The 21,107-nt window shown below is 44.5% G+C and overlaps 1 protein-coding gene across 3 annotated transcripts; it reads right to left on the reverse strand.

The window, feature by feature from the left end:
* Positions 1-481: 481 nt before the first annotated feature.
* On the reverse strand, positions 482-20,393 carry rbm6 (RNA binding motif protein 6). 3 transcript variants are annotated; one of them, XM_063215434.1, is made up of 24 exons: positions 20,353-20,393; positions 18,940-19,057; positions 16,916-18,557; positions 16,628-16,717; positions 16,445-16,514; positions 15,207-15,280; positions 11,830-11,904; positions 11,171-11,552; positions 10,699-10,859; positions 10,069-10,169; positions 9,832-9,901; positions 9,314-9,422; positions 8,908-8,969; positions 8,418-8,550; positions 7,650-7,747; positions 6,820-7,407; positions 5,807-5,953; positions 5,330-5,389; positions 2,800-3,030; positions 2,134-2,208; positions 1,803-1,826; positions 1,576-1,658; positions 1,372-1,426; positions 482-1,147 (listed from the first exon to the last, which is right to left on the reverse strand). In XM_063215434.1, exons 2-24 carry the CDS (start codon positions 18,993-18,995, stop codon positions 1,052-1,054), a joined length of 4,482 nt encoding a protein of 1,493 aa, XP_063071504.1. In that variant the 5' UTR covers positions 18,996-19,057; positions 20,353-20,393; the 3' UTR covers positions 482-1,051. The 3 variants fall into 3 exon arrangements, with proteins under 3 accessions (XP_063071504.1, XP_063071503.1, XP_063071505.1); XM_063215433.1 differs by having other exon boundaries at positions 9,314-9,428; XM_063215435.1 differs by lacking the exon at positions 1,803-1,826 and having other exon boundaries at positions 9,314-9,428.
* Positions 20,394-21,107: the final 714 nt, after the last annotated feature.

Below are 21,107 nucleotides of genomic sequence, written 5' to 3' on the forward strand. Positions count from 1 at the left end.
TAAAGACAGGCCAAACAATGTCAACCTCTGGCCATAAAACATTTCTGACATTGACATTATGTTTATGACTCGTTCATGACTGTCATGGCAGTTTTGACCCTATTATGACACTGTTATGTCGTACGTAAGACGCCGGCATCAAGTAAAGTGTAACCTAATACATTTACTGAGTGCCATGGAAAGTTAGTGTGAAAGAGTGGTTTGTACACTGGGTATAAGCTCCAAAAACTGAATTGTTTGACAACTGGCAACGTTTCGATCCACCACTGAGATCTTCCTGAGGCAAAGTAAAATGGAAATTTAGTAATAACAAGTTAGCACGATACATCACTGATATTAATCTCATATCAGAGAGGCTTTCTACAGATACAATCAGAGAAAAATAATATATCAAATATAATATATCAATCACACGGATGAAGAGCTCTTTTCTTGGGTCAAAGAATAAAATGACCATAATAAGAGACATTAACAACAAAAATTCAGTACATATTCTTGACATTTATTGTCACTGTACAATAATTGTGTTTCACATACAGTAAGGAGTGAACTTGACAATGCCTCATTTGGGTCACATTATTACAATACGTTAAAAAGGGAGTTGAAGTTAACTTAGGGTACAAATTCCAAATTAAGTAAAACGTTAAAAAAATCATTTCTTAAAAAAAGAAAAAAAGTCCCAAATACGGAGATCCAGGAGCACAAACGGGGATGCTTGTTTTTTTTCTAGTGGTGGTGATTCAACTACCAGCTCCATGCACCCTCAAGCATACATGCACACATTCTCTCATGCACACACATAATCTCTCTCGAACACACACATTCTATAGCGCGCACACACACACATTCTCTCGCGCACACACACACATACAGTCAGTATCTTTAAGAGTCCGTCACAAGAGATGTTTGGGGAGCAGTCTGGATTCACTGTGAACACACTGCTTTTCTTCTGTGGGGGGGAAACCCCCTCCCCTTTCTGTGTTCCTCTTGGTTGGTTTCAGCCTGACTCATTCACAACTCAACTCATTCTGCTGCTGGCCAAGTGGTCAGGTCAGTCGAGCTCCTTGAAGCGGGCGAACATGGCCTTGCGCACCGCCTGCTTGTATGTGGAGTGGTCCCACGCTGCTCCAGGCTCCTTCTTCTTCCTCTGTGGGACGCCAACACACACAACATGAGATGGTCAGCCAGGAGTCCATTACGGGTCAAACCACACACATGCTTGCAGCCTTAATGCCATGACTGGGATGTAAACGCTTGAATGTGGGCAAGTGAACGATTGAAGAATGTCGGGGATGACAAGCCTACAAATACTAACAAATAATGAAACTTTGTGCTGATGTGAAAATAACAACTTGGCCAATAAAAACTAACCTCTGGTGGTGGTTCTGAACCCAGGCCAGGTCTGTCACTGCCTTTGTGTCCTCCCCTGTTGGAACGAAAAGGGAGGAGGGAAAAAAGAAAAAAAAAATCACTCATCTCCTCTATTCCAATGAACGTTCTCCTCAGAAGATGCCTTACTTTTATTGTTGAATCGTTTATTAATTCATTCATGAATATTTATTGAGAGGTGCAAACCTGGATCCACCGGCCCAGTTCTGTTGGTGCTGGTACTTCCTCCTCTTGGTCTCCGGGGAGGCAGTAGAACCTCTGGCATTCAGCTGCAGAACGTGAGAAGAGAGAGAGTGACTACAGTGACTGGATACCTAGCAGTGAGCTTACCCGATTTTGGTTATTATATATAAGCAGTTTTTATTATATTGCATTCAATTGTAATTAATGATTATTTTATTAGTTCCTCTTACTTGCTGTATATTATCTTTTGAAATCTGAAATTTTCAATGGAAAAACAAACGTTAATCACAAACAGAACAGCATGAGCATGACAGACAACAGCACCCAGGTTCATGCAAGTTATTGAACCTGCAAGCACCTGGCGTATGGCTTAAGGCAGTGTTTCCCAACCATCGGTACGTGCACCACAAAGGGTAAGTGAGAACACAGCAGGGGGAACGTGGAGAACTGTTATACGGTAACAAGAACTGTATGGAAAGACAAAAAAAGGACGGGGAAACACTGCCTTAAGGGTTGTTACATCAGACCCATGGGGTGTGAGTTCAGAGATGTGCTCCTCACCTCTTTCTCCTGGTTCTCCAGGGCTTCAAGCTCTTTCTTGGACTTCTTGATCTTTAGGTGAATCTCCATGTTTTGCTAAAGGGATATAAAAGAGCCATGCTTTTCATTTTTGTCTGTAAAGAAGTAGAACTGTATGAACTCCTTCCATTGACTCCAAAAGGAACACACTGACAGATCATTAGGCTTGTGAGTGTGCTCTGACTGCCATACTAACAACCGTACAACAAGGTGTAGCTATCAAAGCACCCGTCTGGTTATCCTGAAGCCCCAAAGTTCGAAGCTGGGTGAGTGAACGTTTCCTCCCTTTTGCTACAAGAGGTATAAACAAAGAATCGTCTAGTAGAGAACGATACTTCAGGCTCGGACATTTCCGGGATCCATGTGATGTCAGGTGAACGCCCCTTTAGGAGACCTTCTGACACCTTAGGTGGAGAATAAGTTCCCTTGGTGCTGTAGATGGCAGTAGTGCACAGCTTCTGCAAGCCATCAGCAAACACCAGAAAAACAGAAGAAGAAGAAGGAGAGGACAATGCCCCCTTAGGAGACCAAACGGAAACACAATCCTTTGCGTTGGGTGGATAGAGTTTGGGTTATCTTTCTCAACTGGACGATTCTTGAGAAATTAACAAAGCATAGAGCCAATAAGACACAAGCGTTGGGCGGTACCTTGTGCAGGTCTGAGAGCTGCTGATGGCGGATGAGGGCGTCTTTAGTGGGGAACTGCCTCCTGCAGAGCAGACAGGCCATCTTCTTCCAGTCGGTCAGCTTGTCCCTCTCCTCGTCCCCCGGGCCCCTAGAGCCCGACGGCTGCTCGTGTTTGTCCTCCACCTCTTCCTCGTCGTCACTTCCTGTGGCAGCGTAGTCGTTGGCCAGCAGGCCCAGAGAGCCCATGGGGCGCTGCCAACGCACAAACATAATGCAACAGAATGTCAGAGAAAACACTAACGCATAGGCACACGGCATAATTCGAATGAATGTTTGTGAATGATGTGTGTCAGGGTATCTGCACATTTTTCATCACCCAATTTAATACTTTTTAATACCATTTTCAAGACCTCCAACATTAAAATTAATACCACTACACGGGTGTGCGTGTGTGTGTTACATGGTATAATATTGCTATTACATTGCTATAATGTAATGCAATAGATATATTCACACTGCTCACTGCGTTATTTTATTCTCATTGCCTGCTCCCTAGTCACTTTCTGCACCAGATGTTTGTCATGACTTGTCAAAGAGGTTTCTGTATGTTGCGGGAGTTTTCATGAAATCGGCCCCTTCCTTAGATAATTCATTATAATTTCAAATCAAGTAGCCAGCATCTGTGTAACTCCATGTGCTAAAATATTCTTTCAGTTGATCTGGCTGCTGCATAGGTGGGCCCAAACTCTAATACCCTAGTCATTTTTGTGCTTAATTTAACCATAGAGATGACAACAAAAAAGAGTGAGGTGGCGCGCACACACACACTACCCATTAACCAAAAAATCATCCAAAACTGAAACCATTTCAAAATTGTGTATATTTGAAAAGTTTGATGACATTTCATGAAATACCTTCAATATAAAAATTAAAAATGGACCAACAATTCAGCTTTTATAATGGATAAATATTGGAGTGCAGTGCACCTCAGTCTAGGAGAGATAACACCTGTGGCGTCAAAAGGGTTCAAACGAAACGACTGCTCAGCTCTGGACTGCTCCTCCTGTTTGTTCCCCCCAGCTCCATCATAGGCGCTCTACTTTCAGTTTAGCAAGTCGTTCTTCAGAGTGGGAGCAAAGAAACAGCAGCAGTGGAACTTGATATGAATTCCACAAACATTTCCCTAACCGCGGACACGCGGCGACTGGAATAGCGATGCAAACACCACGCGGTTACCGATTTGGACATCCTCGCATATCCTCATTGCGACATTTAGCCTCGTAGAAAACACTCCGTTACTCGCCCGATTTCTGTTACATTTTACACGCATTTCCACCGCTTGCAACTTCACAACACTCGTGCTCACTTCGGATTGCATTAGCATCTGACAGCATCAAATAATACGCCACGAAGCTCGAGGACACTTTGAAGTAGCATATTGTATGAATGCATTCATCATGCATTCATGACATTATATATGCGTTAGCAAACACAAACCTAAACGAGAGGGCATGGCTAACATTAGGAGAAGGAGCATTATAGAGCACAAGCAGGCTAGATGACGAGATACAAAGTTTGAAAACAATGCAGTCATTTTAAGACTTACGCTTTCGACGAGTAAACTGGCACCACATAGCTTCCACGCTGCATATTGGTTGATGAAATTTAACAAGTTTCACTTTCAACTGTACTTCAACTGTCAGTCACACGCACTGTGGTGGATGGGATTTAGTCAGCCATCGCCATCATCCAGTAGGGGGATCCGAACGATAGGGTCTGCTACCCCGGCGGGCCTGTCACTATCGAGTGCATTGTTTACCCCAGGCATGACTGACAGTCTCGAAACCTTGTTGCCGCCTTATAGTTATGAAACAATGTTTTTACGGAAGACTGTCCAGGCATCTATATTTTAATACATTGTGTCTGGGTGAAATTTAATGCCAGGCCTTTTCATATTTAATGCCACACCTCAAAAAATAGCTAAATTTAATGCTTTTCACGGCCTTAAATCACATGTTCTAAATTTAATGCTTTTTAATACTTTTTAATGCACCGCGGGGACCCTGGTGTGTACGTGAACACAAGGTTTTAAAATGAGCTTGAAAACATCACTAACTGGAAATGCACTCAGAGAGTGCAAACCTCCACCAAGGAAGTTGTCAAATACAGCATATGACAGTTACACCCTATTTTTTTCTTCAAGTCTTTCTACTTTGTTTCTGTGGAGTTAAACTGGAATGTCAAAATTCGCCCCATCCCGCAATGATGTAGAATCTTTACAAAAATACAAAAATTCCTGGATCCGCATCGTGATCCGGATCACCACCAAAACTTGTTCCTTTTGTCATTTCCAAAAACTCCACAAAATTTCATCCAAATCCGTCCATGACTTTTTCAGTTATCCTCTTGACAAACAGACAAAGAAACAAACAGACAAAGAAACAAACAGACAAACCAACGCGACCGAAAACATAACCTCCTTGGTGGAGGTAATAACGTCCATCCACATTGCAGGAAGGATTTCTGGAAATTGGGGAGCAAGCAATCTCACCTTAGACTCCTTCTTGCTGGGTGGTGCTAGGGGCTTCTTGAAGAGATCATCTCCACCGGTCTACAAGTGGAGAATAAGAAAACAGTTATGGTCCTTTTCCACTGCCCGTTTTCTACCTAGTACAGCTCCACATGGCACAACAGCATCAATAGCCTCCGTACCTTTCTAAGGGCTTCCGCACACCGGCTTCGACAAAGTGCTGAGCACTGGTCAGCAAAAGTTTGATTCCATTGTTTTCAATAGAACCCCGCACACTGGTGCCGATGTCCACGGACATTCGCGGATGTCGGATAGCGATTAGACAAGTTCTATTTTGTCGGCTCTGCGCATTGACAATCAATGCTATGTTCATGTGAAATTTGGTTTAGGGGTTCGAATTATGTCGGAAGCGAAAGTGCTCCGCAGTGCTGTCGGAGCCAATGTGCGGCCGGCCTTACCCTCACATAATGACATGCTGTTCATAAACAGAATCTGTACCTTATTTTGGAAGATGGCGAATGCCGCATCGGCTGCTTTGGAGGACCTCTCATCAGCAGAGCCGACTTTCAGAACAGGAGATGGCGAGCGCACGCTGTCCTTCTGACGATTCTGGATCTTCGCCCAGCGCTCCATGTCTTTCATGATCTAGAAGACACAAGATGTGCATGTCACCCATTACACGTCTGTACCATTAACTCCACTGGTGTGGTGGTCTGACATTGAACCGAGATCGAAATGCAATTTCTGGCAAACAAGAGAAACTTCTACCTCGTTTTTGTGCTTCCCTGAGTAAGGGTGCGAATATTGGAGTTTGCTTACATCTACTACAAACAATCCTGACATCATTACCACCTGGCTTCAGACATGAAAAGGGGGTCAGCACCCCAGTGACAGCCTGCGGGCAGGGGGACTGTGGATAAACAACTGAGAGCAACCGCGCAAGAAATGCTACAAATCTGCTCAGACTAATTAAATGGATGGCCAGCTCGAGGGCTAAAGAGAGTCTGGCAGAAAGAAAAAACACCACAGGCTAAACAAACACATGATGTTGAAGAGAGATATTTGGTCTTCGCAAGACATTCTATGAATCACAAGCTCTGCTGTCAGGTAAGGTGAGGTCCTTGGTGGCTTGGAAATAGACTGATACAAGAAAAAAAGTCCAATTCAACCAAGTTTATGGGTGCAACTCAAACTAGTACCTCCCTTCCTTTTCTTTTGCTTGTGGCCTAGTGCCTCAGCATCACACCCTCTCTGTGGAGAAAACAATCGATCGCAACGGTCAGTCTAGACAGAGCAGCTTTTGGGGGATTTTACCCCCATTCAACATACCGATTGCAAACAAGAAAATGGGCTTTGAATTGTGCTTTTTGCGAGACATTGAATAAAACTTCATCAATGATCAATCTTTCCATGTATCTCATGGCCTCAAGAAAAAGGAGAGGATAGCTAGTTTGATCCGATCCATATGTTCAATTGGATCTAGCCTGTCTCCAATGAGAAAGGAGGCTCACCTTAAAGGCAGCCAGGCTACGCGGCTTCTCCTCTTTGTCCTTCTTAGCAGCGTCCGCGTCCCCGCTCTTGTCCGCCCCATCCACCAGAGCCTTTGTGGCACTCTCATCTACTGGGGGCTGAGGAGCGGCAGGGACGACAGCCGCCACAGGAGCCGGAGGAGCAGCAGCCGCAACGGGAGAAGGAGGAGGTGGAGGAGCAGGAGCCACAGCAGCATTGATGGACATAGTAGAAGGGGCAGTGGCGATGGACATAGTAGCATTGATGGACATAGTAGAAGGGGCAGTGACGACAGGGGCTGTATTGACCATAGGGGCAGCATGAGCCATAGGGGCAGCATGGACCACCGGAGCAGCATGGACCATAGGAGCAGGTCCAAGGGGGACAGCTGAGAGTTGGGCAGCAGGGTCAGGGGCAGAGTTAATGATTGTGGCAGCTGGGATGGTGACATCAGTGTGCATGGGGGGCATTGGGTTGCTGCTGCTACTGCTAATGGTGTGATCCTCCGTGCTAGGGCCGGTTACGGGGATGTAAGTCTTGGAGGCGTGGTCCCAGTAGAGGTACTGCTGTGTCTCCGCATTGTAGAAGTACTGGAGAGGCACAAAGTAGAGGTCAGACACAATATGCACACTTTAAACTTACTTCCACATATCTTAATAAAATAATTAATAAAAATAAAAATGTAATTAGCACATTTCACTGACGTTTTGTTTATCATAAAATAAGTTAGTGACAAAACGCACGCGCGCACGCACTCACACTTTTAAAATACCCATCAGGGTTATCTACAAATATGCTGGCAAACACGTCATTCACTACTGCAAGGTCTTACCCTGGATGTTGGGTCGTAGTAGAGTGTGGTCTGCGGGTCGTAGTAGAAGCCAGACGTAGCATCATATAGGTAGGCCGACAGATCCGGAGTGTCCGAGCCTACACACAGACATGTTGGTTTTCAAGATTAGGGAGTTTTTACCCATGACTCATTTGGTCAGTGAAATCAACAATGGATACAATCATACTTCATCAAGCAGGCCATGGATACCCAGGGGGGGGGGTTAGGACACTCAGCATTTTCGCATTTCAATTTGACCCAGTCATGTTATTGTCGAGAAGCCGTGTTATTCTTATGATGAAGCAAGACACTATAAATATCCCTGATGATTAATGAACTGTTTGTGGATGAAAATCCATGTGTCCCCCCATTAACCCACAAGCATGAAGACTGCAGGGGGTGCTATGCTGCAGCACACCAACCATATATGGACTTGCATGCCCATGGGGACCCAGGTTCGAGTCCAGCCTGGATCATATCCTGACCCATCCCTGGTTCAGGAGTAAACCAGGTTAAGAGGTAAATCATCTAATAGAAGAGCCTGCGGTCCTTATTGCCTTAAGAAAATGAGGACTCCAGGCTCTTCTATTAGATGATTTACCTCTGATTTACTGGTTTACTCCTGAACCAGCTTCTTAGTATAGGCCCCATGTCTCTCTCCCACCCATTTCCAGACCAGCTTCTCACCGTCTGTCAATAAAGGCAGACCAAAAACAAACAAACAAGCAAAAATAATAAAGTAAGGGGTAATGCCCTTGGTCCTCTCACCATAGATGTAGGGGTCTGCGTGCTGAGCGGAGGGTTCTTGTGGGGCAGGACCAACCATAGCAGCGCTACCCGCCATGTTGGCACCCTGGTAAGACATGTCTGTAGCAGAGGCGTCCGGGTAGCCCATACCGTGCTGCAGAGAAGGCAGTCAATGAAAAGGGATTCCTCTCACATATGGCATTGTGATGGCATAGCAAAACCTTTCAGTATTTTAAGAACTTTTGGAATAAATCAGTCCATCAGCCAGCTGGAACCCACTTGGTTGTCTCTGTGCATTATAACTTAGAGGCCTTCTCCTTCCAATCTGTACACCAACCAAGTATGAGAAATATTTCCTAGTGTGTGGGGAGCAACATCAACAGTAGACCTAGACTACAAGGCCACCACCACGTGCAAATCCACAGTGATGAGACATGCTTTATGCCCACCTCACCCTGTTCCACCATGTCCCTCGTGACTGACAGATGCCAGCGTGCTCCTGAAGACTTACCTGTAGCATAGTGTTGGCACCCATCTGTGCACCGTCTCTGCTTCCCGCTAAGCTCATGTCCCCTGTGGATGAAAACATGGCCTTCAAAATCTCCACATGATAGTGTATGTAAAATGCTGATAAACAGTTCATTTGGAATGGAGGATTTCTACCTCCTCTTCAAGCACACTTGTCACAGTAGCTGTTACTTTATTAATTCACTTTTAACCAATTGACTCTCATATAGCCTATAGTATTTCACCATTTTTGTGAATGTATTAATTTGATGGGTATGGTATGACAATGTAATGGTCAATAGATCCCTCGCCCCACCACACCAACACTTACCTTTCACTTATTTATATTTTGAGGAGACAAAACAAAGAATTTCACTCCATTATACACCTAATGAGATCTTGAATCATACCTTGGAGTCCATGTCCATGATCAGAAGCCCCAGGGCCGTAGAGAGGCTGGTTCTGGTTTTGATAAAACTGTTGCTGCGAATGCATGTGCTGTTGCTGCTGCTGCTGTTGCTGTTGCTGTCAAAGAGATGGAATTTCATAAAACTAGTTCAACAAAGGAAAAAAAAACATGCATCTCAAAAACGTTTCGGGTGCAGGACTAGCAAAGTCACATGAAAAATTAAAATTAAGTCTGCATACCAAGCTCCCGTTTCTCTTATTTTAATGTGATGTCACATTTTTCATTTCATAAAACCAGGCCTTAACCAGTCAATAGCATTCTAACATATGAGGAAAACTTTACATACATGGAGTAACGGTCGTAGAATAAGCAATGGATAGCAATGGATTAATACTGGAGTGATAGCAATGGATTAATACTGTATTTTCAAAATGACATTCAAAATGATTATGGATATTTATATTTATTGTATTCTAGATATTGGATATTTTAAAGCAAAAGAGCTGATCACTGCCTTACCTCCATCATATCCGGAGGATAGCCCAGAATAGAGTTGCCAGCTTTGTCAAACTCTCTTTTGTTGTAACTGCTGTAACCATGAGTAAAGGAAAAAAGAGATTGAAGTCAGATTTGAGTGACCATGAGATACTCACACACGCATCTCAAACTAGACTGCATTCCCTGCGGGGTACGAAGACAATGATACAAAATTATGGTAAGCGACAACTGCCTTGGCAGAGTTCAAGAGGAACTCACTTCTGGTTCTTGAGTGGTTTGGCAATCTCTGCATATATCCGGACTCCGTCCACCATGATGGGTCGCGCTCTACTCAACACGTCCACGAGACGGGAGACTTGCTGCAAAATGAAGTTGAAGTGGTGGACTTATTGATATGATTTAGATGATACGATCTGACCTGAAACCTCACAGGGAACTGAAGACACTAGACACCCATCAAACCAAGCAAAAAAAATAAACAAGCATTCAATGTCTTATTTTATCATCATCTCCACATAAATGTGTCAGTCTGACGCCTCTCTATTACAGTCACCTGTGGCCCTAAAATATAACATCACATTTGACTGCAGCTGAGAACATACAACTAACAAGTCCGACACGCGGACAACAGATGCGTCCGTCTATGCCAGTGGTTCTCAACCTTTTTTACTCAACTCTGCCCCCTTGTGGACACAAGAGGGAATAACAATTTAAAAACGCATCACGGAGGGACGGAGGGACGGACGGACAAAGCCTCTTATAGAGATGCGTGAGACGCATCTAATAACTAGACATACATGAAATGAGACAGCATTGCAATGTGCAAAAAAAATCAACATTGACATTAAAATGACCAGAGCTTAGCGTAGGTACATGAAAGTAGGCTACCTCATGAGAGTCCATGTCTACAAAGCAGAAGCATTTGTTGCCGCCGTGCGGTTTGCTGCGGACCAGGCGAACGTTCCTCTCGTCCAGGTAGGCGAAGGGGTCCAGCGCCTTCAGGATCATCTCCACGGTGGTGGTGTTCTTCAGGTTCTTGATGATCATTGCTGAAATGAACAGAGCAGGCCGTTGCATCGTCATGTCATGCTCTCATGAAGACACCTCATCAGGTATTAGCTATGGGACAGGACTGCTTTCTCCAGGCTTCCAAAAATAATGCGTCTTAACAGTTTGAACCTAGAAAAAAAGTTCCACAGACCTACTGCATAACATCTGCAAAAAGGTCCAAAAAGAAAACAAAGACATAACAGTACATATTTGTCGTATGTGACTTAAAACAAAACACAGCTAATCATGATGGAAATTTACCATAATGCTTTTCTCCACCATCATCACAAAAAAAGGCTCCACAACTCACTCTTGCTCTCTTTGAAGACAGGGTCGCCGTCGCGTGGGCCACCATGCTGGCGTGACGCATTCCGATTGGCCCATGCCTCTGCCTTCTGCTCTGCCTCCTGCTGCTGGTCCACCTGCTGCTGCCAGGCCTCCGGCGTCAGGTCGGAGTTACGCTGCCACGCCCCCTTGGGGCCCGGATCAGACGGAGGGGGAGGAGGAGGAGGAGGCAGCGGGTGGGGTGGAAGCTGAAGATGGGGCTTCGGCTGGAACTGGAGTGGGGGCTCGCTCTTAACAGGGGCGGCAGGGGTGATGGTGGGCTTTGGAGGTGTTGGTTGAAGCGGGGGACGGCCTGGGAGTTCCGGCTTTTCTGCGATCAATGGTGGCTTCCGAGGCGGCTCCTGGGACTTTTTGAAGTCGGACACGAGTTAGACATGCATTTTTAGAAGATGTGCAGCACACCTATGAGAACTGGTGCAGGACCATTACTTCTCCTTAACTTCAGAAGAATTTCATGACATACTAATGTAAAGACTGATGTGAAAACTAGTCTACAGGAATTTAGCGACACATTGTATCCATGCAAAAGAAGCATGCAGATATACAACTAAAAACCAACTCCAGCACATAATAAACATTGAGGAATATTTTTAAATTTCGCTACTTTTTTCGCTACTTATTCACCTTGTTCTCTGCACTTCGAGGGTCAGGCAGGACATATTTCATCAGGACCGTTGTAACGCCAACCTTCAAGGAGCCCTGAAAGGCAAGTGGAAGATGGTCAATGCTCGTGTTCAACAGCACCACTTCCTGCCCAACATGTCACTAGAACATCTCCCCAGACGCACTCTGGTCATATGTAATGCTTCTGTAATGATTGGATGGCAGGCAGAGGCTGGCTGAAACCGGTTGGCTTATCAACCCTGGTCAGGCCTCATGAGTGGTGTATTGAAGGTATTGAACACCTTTTTTTAAGTCTTCCCCAGGGGGGTTTGCTTTACTGTGCAGCACTCCATGCACTGTGCGGCTCTAATGGCTTTGCTCATCTTGTGTGTGGGTGTGTGTGTGTGTGTGTGCCTTGGAAGTTGCATGGCTTACTATCTAAAAGAAGAGGAAAAATCCGCACCCACAAGCTGGGTCTCATTATTTAGGTATAGATTACCACCATGTCCACAAGCGGACGCGTTTCGGCTCTTAAGCCATCATCAGTGCGTGAAACCAGTGAGCACGCCCTCTGATAAACTTGATTGCTCACTATCTGACCATTACTGAATCAGGTCGAACGTCTGTGATCTTATATCCTGATACAAAAGTGCTCATTCAGACTCTCATTCCCTAAAGCATGGAGAACACAGCTATTTGAGGAAAGGACTAAAAACACAGTTGCCTCAAACTGGTAAGTAGCATAAACTGTAGTTTCTGCTATAACTGTAAAATTTAGAAAAAAATATAGGAACATTCTCTGAGCAGGCCTTTTCAATCACAGGGCATGTAAGCTTTATAATGGTCAGTTCATTGGAACACATATAGCACATCCAAAACCAATCAAGGAGCGATACAAATCTTTTGTTCAATAACTATAATAACTTCAATAATGTTCTAAGTGCCCAAAAATGCTGTACAGTCGCCCAATGAATTGCTAAAAAAAAAAAAAAGTCCAGCTCCAATCTCTTCCCATCACTATTCTCTCAACCACTGAATTGTAAACCTAATGGCAAATCCAGAGGTAACAAGAAATTAAAAGGATTGTCATAATAGAAAAAAACTATATAAGGCAACACCATAGATTTTGTTGCCAAACTCACCATTTGAAAAGGTAGATGTAGTTTTTTGTGTGAAAAGGAAAGGAGCTCTTTTAAGCATCGGATGGGCTTGAAATCCAAATACCATGCACTAACACACCTGCCCATGTGTTCAACTCTCTGAAATGTCTGCTGAACTCAACACAAGGATTTGAGAAAAATGCACTGCTTGGCAAAAGACTGGGAAGATGCCATGACGAACAGCTATAAGAAATCCAAGTTGGTTCTGAAAGCAAGAGTAGGATGAAGGAATGTGTGAATAGACAATCAAACTGGAAGACCATCTGCCATTTGTGGTGTTGGGTTCCTCTGGAAAGGAAGTCCGTATGGAGGTCTTGAAGAAAGGCCCCTCTCCATTAAAGCAAGAGAAAGATAGTTCAGGCCAGGCTCTGAATTCCCTCTGGGGAAAAGCAAGCATTGAATTCCGCAATCCACTGAAGAAGGAAGCCAGCTGGGCTGGAAGGATGGAGTTGATTTCGAAAGGATTTAAAAGATGGCTGCGGCCAAAAACAGAGAATGTCTCTGTGTCCCCATCAACTCCGCAAAAGGAAATCCACTAAAGGAAATGACACAGCACCAAGCAGATCCAAACCACGTGTTGCTAGAAACTCCTGCTGCCACACAACACAACCTTTGACGTCTGACCTTGTTACCCAGTACATTGTTACAACTACAATCTGAATTCGGCTCAACTGCTAATGTGACAAGGATAACCCTAATTCCATTGAGATGACACTCTAGGGTAACCATATACTTAAGGTTGGGATGACTTGGGAGATAAATGAAAAACAAATCATCAATCGACCATTGTGCCTATACCACCGGGTGAACAAGTAAGGGAAGAAATCGACTTGGAGGACAGTTACATCAATACTATTGCATGTAGCCGAAAGGTGTAGTCAAAGAAGGCGCTTCAAAGCTTCTACACCCAGCCAAGCCAGGTTCTTTACAGACCAAGTGGACAATGAGAAACGTTCAGCATCCATAGCATCAGTCGTGTGTGTGTTGTGTGTGTGTGTGTGTTTTTGTGCATGTGTGTGCATATGTGTTTTGGTGCATGTGTGCGCGCATGTAGCTGAAAAGTGTAGTCAAAGAAGGCGCTTCAAAGCTTTTACACCCAGCCTAGCCAGGTTCTTTACAGACCAAGTGGACAATGAGAAAAATTCAGCATCCATAATATCAGTCGTGTGTGTTTGTGTGTGTTTTTGTGCATGTGTGTGTGTATGTGTTTTTGTGCGTGTGTGTGTGTGCGTGTGTGTGTGCGTGTGTGTGTGCATGTAGCTGAAAAGTGTAGTCGAAGAAAGCGCTTCAAAGCTTTTACACCCAGCCTAGCCAGGTTCTTTACAGACCAAGTGGACAATGAGAAAAATTCAGCATCCATAATATCAGTCGTGTGTGTTTTAGTGTGTGTGTGTGCGTGCGTAGCGTCTGACTGAAGTATTTTCCAAAACCTACAAGTATGCCTTCTACAAAAAAGCCATCTGAACACAGGACTTGCATAACTGAATATGCTGGCACTGACAAATCACACCAGTATCACAACCGACGGTGGAGTTTGTCGGTAATGTGCAGGGTGTAACAGAAAATGTGAAATACAGCAAATCGAACACGGAAAACAGAAATCGTCACACTTCTGTATATCAAAGTCATGAAATCTGTCTGAGCACAAGGTTCATTCTAAAATGTCATAGATGTTACCGGCGTAGCATAAGAAACTACATTTGTAGACAAGGTAATACATTGCCTAACATGTTATGAAAGTAATAAGTACGCTTTTAACATGGGAAACCTATTTCTATTTGCCTATTCTCATGTTAGGTTAGAGGTGTGGAGCTTGTTGTGTAGGACCTTAGCTTGACTGTGTGTGAAAAGGGTTACTTGCAATGGGCCATAAAGACTTATGTAACCTTAGACTACTTTATGTTACTTCCAATCGCTTGGCTGGAAAATTAATAAATCCAAGAGAGAATTGCACGCTACGTAGTACGGTGCGATACAACATGCAAGTGACTGACGTCTAAATGTGTACACTATGTTTTCATGTCAGGTCTTTGTTTATGGATTAAATATTCTATCTGCAAATTAGTCGTTTAGTTCTAGCCCTCTCCCCCCTTATCCACATCCACCCACAAATGCCCCTTCCCCCAACCTTTCGTGTACCTCCCGAAAATCCCAGCCCACCCACCCCCAGCCCACCCGCCCAACCCAGGCGTCTTCCTGCTCGCAGACAGCAGTTGTAGAGGTGTGAGGATGGGCCACCTGGTTCGACTCCATGAAGTATACGGCATCCTCGAGGTTTAAAAACTCCACATAGGCCATATCGAAGCTGTAACCTGGGGACAGCATTTGAAATACAGATGGATTTCTGTTAGTGATCTCCAATCAAATGTGAAACAAAAAAACAGACGTTCAAAGCATCGAGAGGAAATGCGAATGCGAGTAAGAGGGTGAAAATGCGTAAATGCTCCATCTTGTGTCAATAGCCAGTGTAACATCGGTTATAAATCACAGCCTCTTTGATATGACATTGAAATCCACTCATATCGGAGTTGCTGCATAAACCTCTGCATGAAGGACACACCACAGAAATATTATTTTATATGTTTCGGTATTGAATCATTTGCTATAAAAACAAAATTCTAATTGTTTCCTCTGATGGAAAAAAACAATAGGATTTCTTTCCAAAAGAGAAAAAGAATTTGGTAGTTTGTTGAACAAATTAACTTGTTTATTTCACTGATTGTTACAATACTAAACTGAGGTACATAGATTCTGGTGACATTTGCAGGTCTTCAACATTCATGGCCACCTGTGCCCATCAAAGCATATATTCCGTACCGTTCAATGACTGGAAAACAGATTTTCAGACTGTTGTAGTCCCCCCCTCCCAACTACAATGAAACTATGACTAATGGTATGGTAATTGCACAACTAACGTGTTCAACATGTCATTTGGAATAAAGTGAAATTCAGTCTGTACATTGAAAGACATCCTAGGTTCTTTGCACTGAGGACTGAACACGATTTCCCGTTATCACCCTTACTCAAGGTTGTTATAAACCTCTGCAAAGGCAACACCTTAAGTTCTTTCATATAATCTCTGTTACCACCTTTGTTGTCGCACCAGTCTCGTAAGGGGCAAAGGGGAAAAACACTGCGCATTAGACCTGTGCAGCACAGACATGGCAACATAGAAAGCCATGACAAAGAAGCACACAATGAATCCCCCTATGCAGCTGTTAATACACAGAGGAGATTCTCAGAATATAAAAATGTGTCCACTCGTTTCCCCATAGAACTCCTAGAGGTGAGTGGGTAAACGTCTATGGTTACTCAAGAAGGAAACACCTCCCAAGAAACTTGAAGCACTGCTGATGTGCAATTAGAATCGAAAGCACAGTAGGCAGCCATGGATCGCGGCGCGGTATTGCGAGTATCGAAACCACGTAAAAGCGTATATTGCGAGGTAATGGTGAACATGGAATGTGAGACCTCACCTGGAACAACATTCTTGATCTTCATGCCTTGCATTGGAACCCCATCACGGACAGCAAATGCACCAAGAATCTGTAAAACAAGATATATTAGATGCATTTTATTTCACCACAAATGCGAAAGTCTACATTTAATTCTAATGCATTGGCTGATTAAACATGCCAATTAAACCCACTGACACTCACCTGCTCCATTGTAGCAGTCTTGGGAATTCCAGAGATGCAGAGTGTGTGGGAAACCTTGTCATTTACAGACGCACTCCTGTAATCCTGATCCTTTGTTCACATGTCCAAAAACAAAGTCAGTATATTGCATGGTAACACAGATACATATAATGCTCTCCGTTATTTTACCTAGTGCTTCTGTGAACCAGGAGAGACTAAACATATACTAAGTTAACTTACAACATTGGGATGGGTTCAGTTCAGATATGCATAGCATAGTTAAGTCGAACAGGAAAATAAGAGACAAACCTTGGATCCTGCATTGTTGCCTCTCTGAGGTGGAGTCTGTCTGGGTTCTTTTCTGTCCTTATCAGGTCCGGGAAGGGCAGAGACATTGTAGTCGTAGGGTCGGCCAGAGCCAGTTCTGTAGTCGATATCTCTGTAGTCCTGGTCTCTGCGTTCTGGTGCGATGTTTTTTAGCATCGCCTCTGGACAAGGGCCCAGAATGCCTCTTCCCGATGACGGTGGAGGCAAATCTTTCGGTCCTTTAAAGGGTGTGGGATCATTAGGAAACCGCTTCTCCGGTGGCATTTGGCTCTTATCCTGAATGAATGGGGGCCTGCCTACGCTTGGCAAATTCCTGTCTAGAGGAGCATCCGGTTCCCTTGACCAGGGCTTAGGGTCCTTATTTGGGCCGATCAAGGCAGGATTTATTGGCGGTATCGTTTGCTCAGAGCCCACTTTGGACGGAGCTCTACCTAGAAGACCCTCAGAACTTTTACCATCTCTGTCTGGTCTAGGTAAACTTAATAGTGGACCGTCTTTTTCTGGGAATTCGCCAGGCCTTTTGTCTCTATCCATAAACGACCCCCCTCTTCCATCTCTACCTCCTCGACCGGGGAAAAATCTATCCGATTGGGATTCTCTTGATGAAAAAGGAGGAGGTCCCCTGTTCATCATGTCTGGGAAAGGACCCCTTTCTTTTGCCGCATTGTTATTTCGCCATTCATCTGACAGAGACCGGCCCCCGAGTCCGGCTTCGTCATCCAACTCCTCTGGGAATTCTCGATCTCTGAGAGTATCTCCATGCCTGAATTGCGACCCGTCTGGTTCAGAAGACTTATCTTGCCTCCCTCTCGTATCCATGGGCATTCTGTCTTTATCTCCAAATCTGCCGGGAGATCGGTCCCTGTCTCTAAATTCACCAGAGGGTCCCATGCGATTTCTCATATCCATGTCTGACTCAAACCTCCCCCTGTTACTCATTTGAAACATCCCACCTCTTCGATCAAAGTCCATCATCCCTCGGCCAGGCTGGGGCATGTCCATTCTGAAACCATTGTTGTCATCCATGCCCATTCGAGGTCCGTCCCTGTCACGCATATCTCTAAAATTGTCATTTCTACCCATCGGTTCACCTGGTCTCCTCTGGTCCATTGGGTTGTTGAACCCGGGCCTGTCCATGGGCCTATCCCTCATGTCGCCCATGAACCTCCCGTCTCTCATGTTTCCTCCCTGCATATCTCTTCCATCCATGTCCATTTGGGGACGGCCTGGACCAGAGAAGTTTCCGGAATTCTGCAGTTTGCTCCTGATCTCCATCTCGTACTGTCTCCTGAGGCTCATGTCCGGCTCCTCTCCCTGTCTGAAGGGCTCCCTTTGGCCATCCCTCCCACCACCACCACCACCACCGCCGCCGCGGCCACCACCACCACCACCGCCACGCATGTCCATGTTGCGGTCCATGTTAGGGCCTCCCCTCATGTCTTGAGGGCCTGGCCCTGGGCCAGGGCCGTCAAAACGTCTCATGTCTATCGGGGGACGATCCTGACCCGGCCTGTTACCCATGTTCATATTCATATTCATGTTCATATTCATGCTCCCATCTCTGCCTCTGAAGTCAGGCATGGGTCCATCTCTGCCCTCGAACATGTCCCCCCTTGGATTTCCACTGCAAAAAAGGCACAGTGACATGACTCACGAATGCACACACAATTCCAATTGGTGGGCCTTTATTCAGCAAAGTCAACAAAATTGCTGAGGTAAGGCAACAATCAAAGCATTTATGAGACTTTTGAGACTACACACGTGCATGGTATCTATCAACGCTAAAAAAAATCCCACTGCGATATGAGAATTAATCTACATGTTTGTAAGACTGTGCTGCTTAAGCTTTACCTACAGATATAAGAATAAGTTCTTTTCTGAATTGTGGTGTGATGGATAAAAAGACATGACCAAGTCTCCCCACAGAAAAGTTCTCTCACACACACACACAATAACACAATAACACAATAATGAAAAAGAATGGCTGCCTTGCAGTTCCCACTTACCCAAAAGGTGGGCCGCCTCCCCTTGGGCCTGGGCCTTGCCGTGGGCCATTCCACATCCTGACGTCCCTCTGGCGGTGAGCTCACTCACACCCGTGACTACTAGACTTCAAATCAGCACCTACACAGCATGCAATGGCAAAGTTATTAGTTTCTAATACCTCTTACAGTGATGAGATACAGGTATGATTATCTTTTTTTTTACCTTCTGCTGAAATGTTATGCTAGTAGGGACCGGTTTATTTGACGGCTATTGAAAAGCATGGTTTACCCCAAACCTTAAGTCTTACAACATGTTTTAACTATGGGGAGACACAGCCAGAGGCCCTTGAAGTGTTCTATAGTATGTGTGCAGACTTTTGAGCATACCATTTGACCAAGGCAGACTTTGCAAAAATGGTGCAGTATCTCCGTTACAACCTAGCAGTGGGATCGCTACCTCCTGCCAACAGTCCTACGAAATGGGTTTAGCAGGCCCTGATGTGCATGTTGCAACAATGGTATATCAAGTCGATGCACAGTTGAAGTGGATATGCAATTTCAAAAACTTGGGTGTCTCTCTTAGCAGTCCATGGCATGATTTTGAATAAGTGTGAATATATTCGAATATCAAAAATGAAAACAACTTCACCACATTGCCTACGTTAAACTATGACTCCAGTCTGGCTGCTTCTTTGCCATGTCCTCCTTAAACTAAGCTTACACATGGAGCGATAAGAACTAGGTGGTGGTACTGCATAATAACAGCACCCTTTACAGTTTTCAAAACAATGGAAAATTGACATCCTCAGTGACAAAGTCAGGTAAAAACGCACAAAATTATGAAATGGCAGACCCTGCAAATACATTACGAAAATAGTCATGTTTCTATAAGTGAGTTCGCTTCAGGAATCTTCGAAGTCACAGCAGCAGCAGAAACACATTTCATAAACGTGTCAAACCATTAACGAAGGAAATTAAACCAATATCTTGCGAAGGTCATTAATCAATTGATCAGACTGTCACAGCAAGCACTCGCTGTGTCAAATTGAAGGCGGTTTTGTATCATATGTCCATTTCATTAGCTAGGCTAAGCTCCTACGAAATCACCAGAGCAAGTTGACTGACACAGAAGAAAGCGACTTTGAACAAGCACCGAAAACAGACCCTGAATAAGAAACGGGGATGATTTTTACATAGTAGTTGTCGGCCGATGTTTAGCATTGCTAATGACACAATAGTCAATAGTGGGATGCCGCATCGATGGCTACGGCTAGCTTGTATCGAACCTCAAACAAAAACAGCAATTCGTTACGAGAGTAAAGCACAGTTGTACTTCAAATTTCACGTTTGGTAATATTGAAGCATTGTAAATAAAATAATATGTGGTTAAAATGTATCTGTGGTTTCAGCAACACTCGAAGATTAGTTACTTACTCGGCTCGATTTCAGACGACTTCGAGGTCGGGAAATGAAAATGGCAGATATCCGGGTGTTTTCCTCGGATCAAGTTCGTGCAGTCTGCTAGTTCTACGTGCGCCACCTATCGCTTCGGAGTTTTTGCCGTCCTGGTCCTACTAGGCCTACTTGAAGAGCTCAATACACACATTTGGGTAAAATCATTCGTTTATCAACATGAAGATGCCATATCATTACAATCAATGTGATATATGATGTTGCACCTTCCTGAGGGCATCCCTGGGTCACTCATGGAATGTGTTGTAAGCCTACAGCAAGTGCCACAGCCGGGAGCCTATATCCATAGAAGACCTCTGTAATGCTCTACAGTCGGCCGTATAGTATATAGCAGTGACGTGCGGTGGGATTTATGGCTGGTGAGGCAGTAACTTTTTCAATATCAGATTTTCAAATAAATAATTGCCAAATAGGCCTACCGACAAGTTCCATATGTCATAGCAGCTTTCTTAACATAAGGTAGGCCTACATATTTTGACATACTGCTTTTCCGCAGAGAAAATGCTATTAGATCTCTCACACAGACACACACACACACACACACACACACACACACACACACACACACACACACACACACACACACACACACACACACACACACACACACACACACACACACACACACACACACACAGGATTCAAACAGTGGTCTCACATAAACCACACAGCACCAATGTGGACAGCAGAGCAGAGCAGAGGAGAGGAGAGTAGTG

The sequence above is a fragment of the Engraulis encrasicolus genome, chromosome 14 (assembly GCF_034702125.1).
Source record: "Engraulis encrasicolus isolate BLACKSEA-1 chromosome 14, IST_EnEncr_1.0, whole genome shotgun sequence".
NCBI classification, from domain to species: Eukaryota; Metazoa; Chordata; class Actinopteri; order Clupeiformes; family Engraulidae; genus Engraulis; species Engraulis encrasicolus.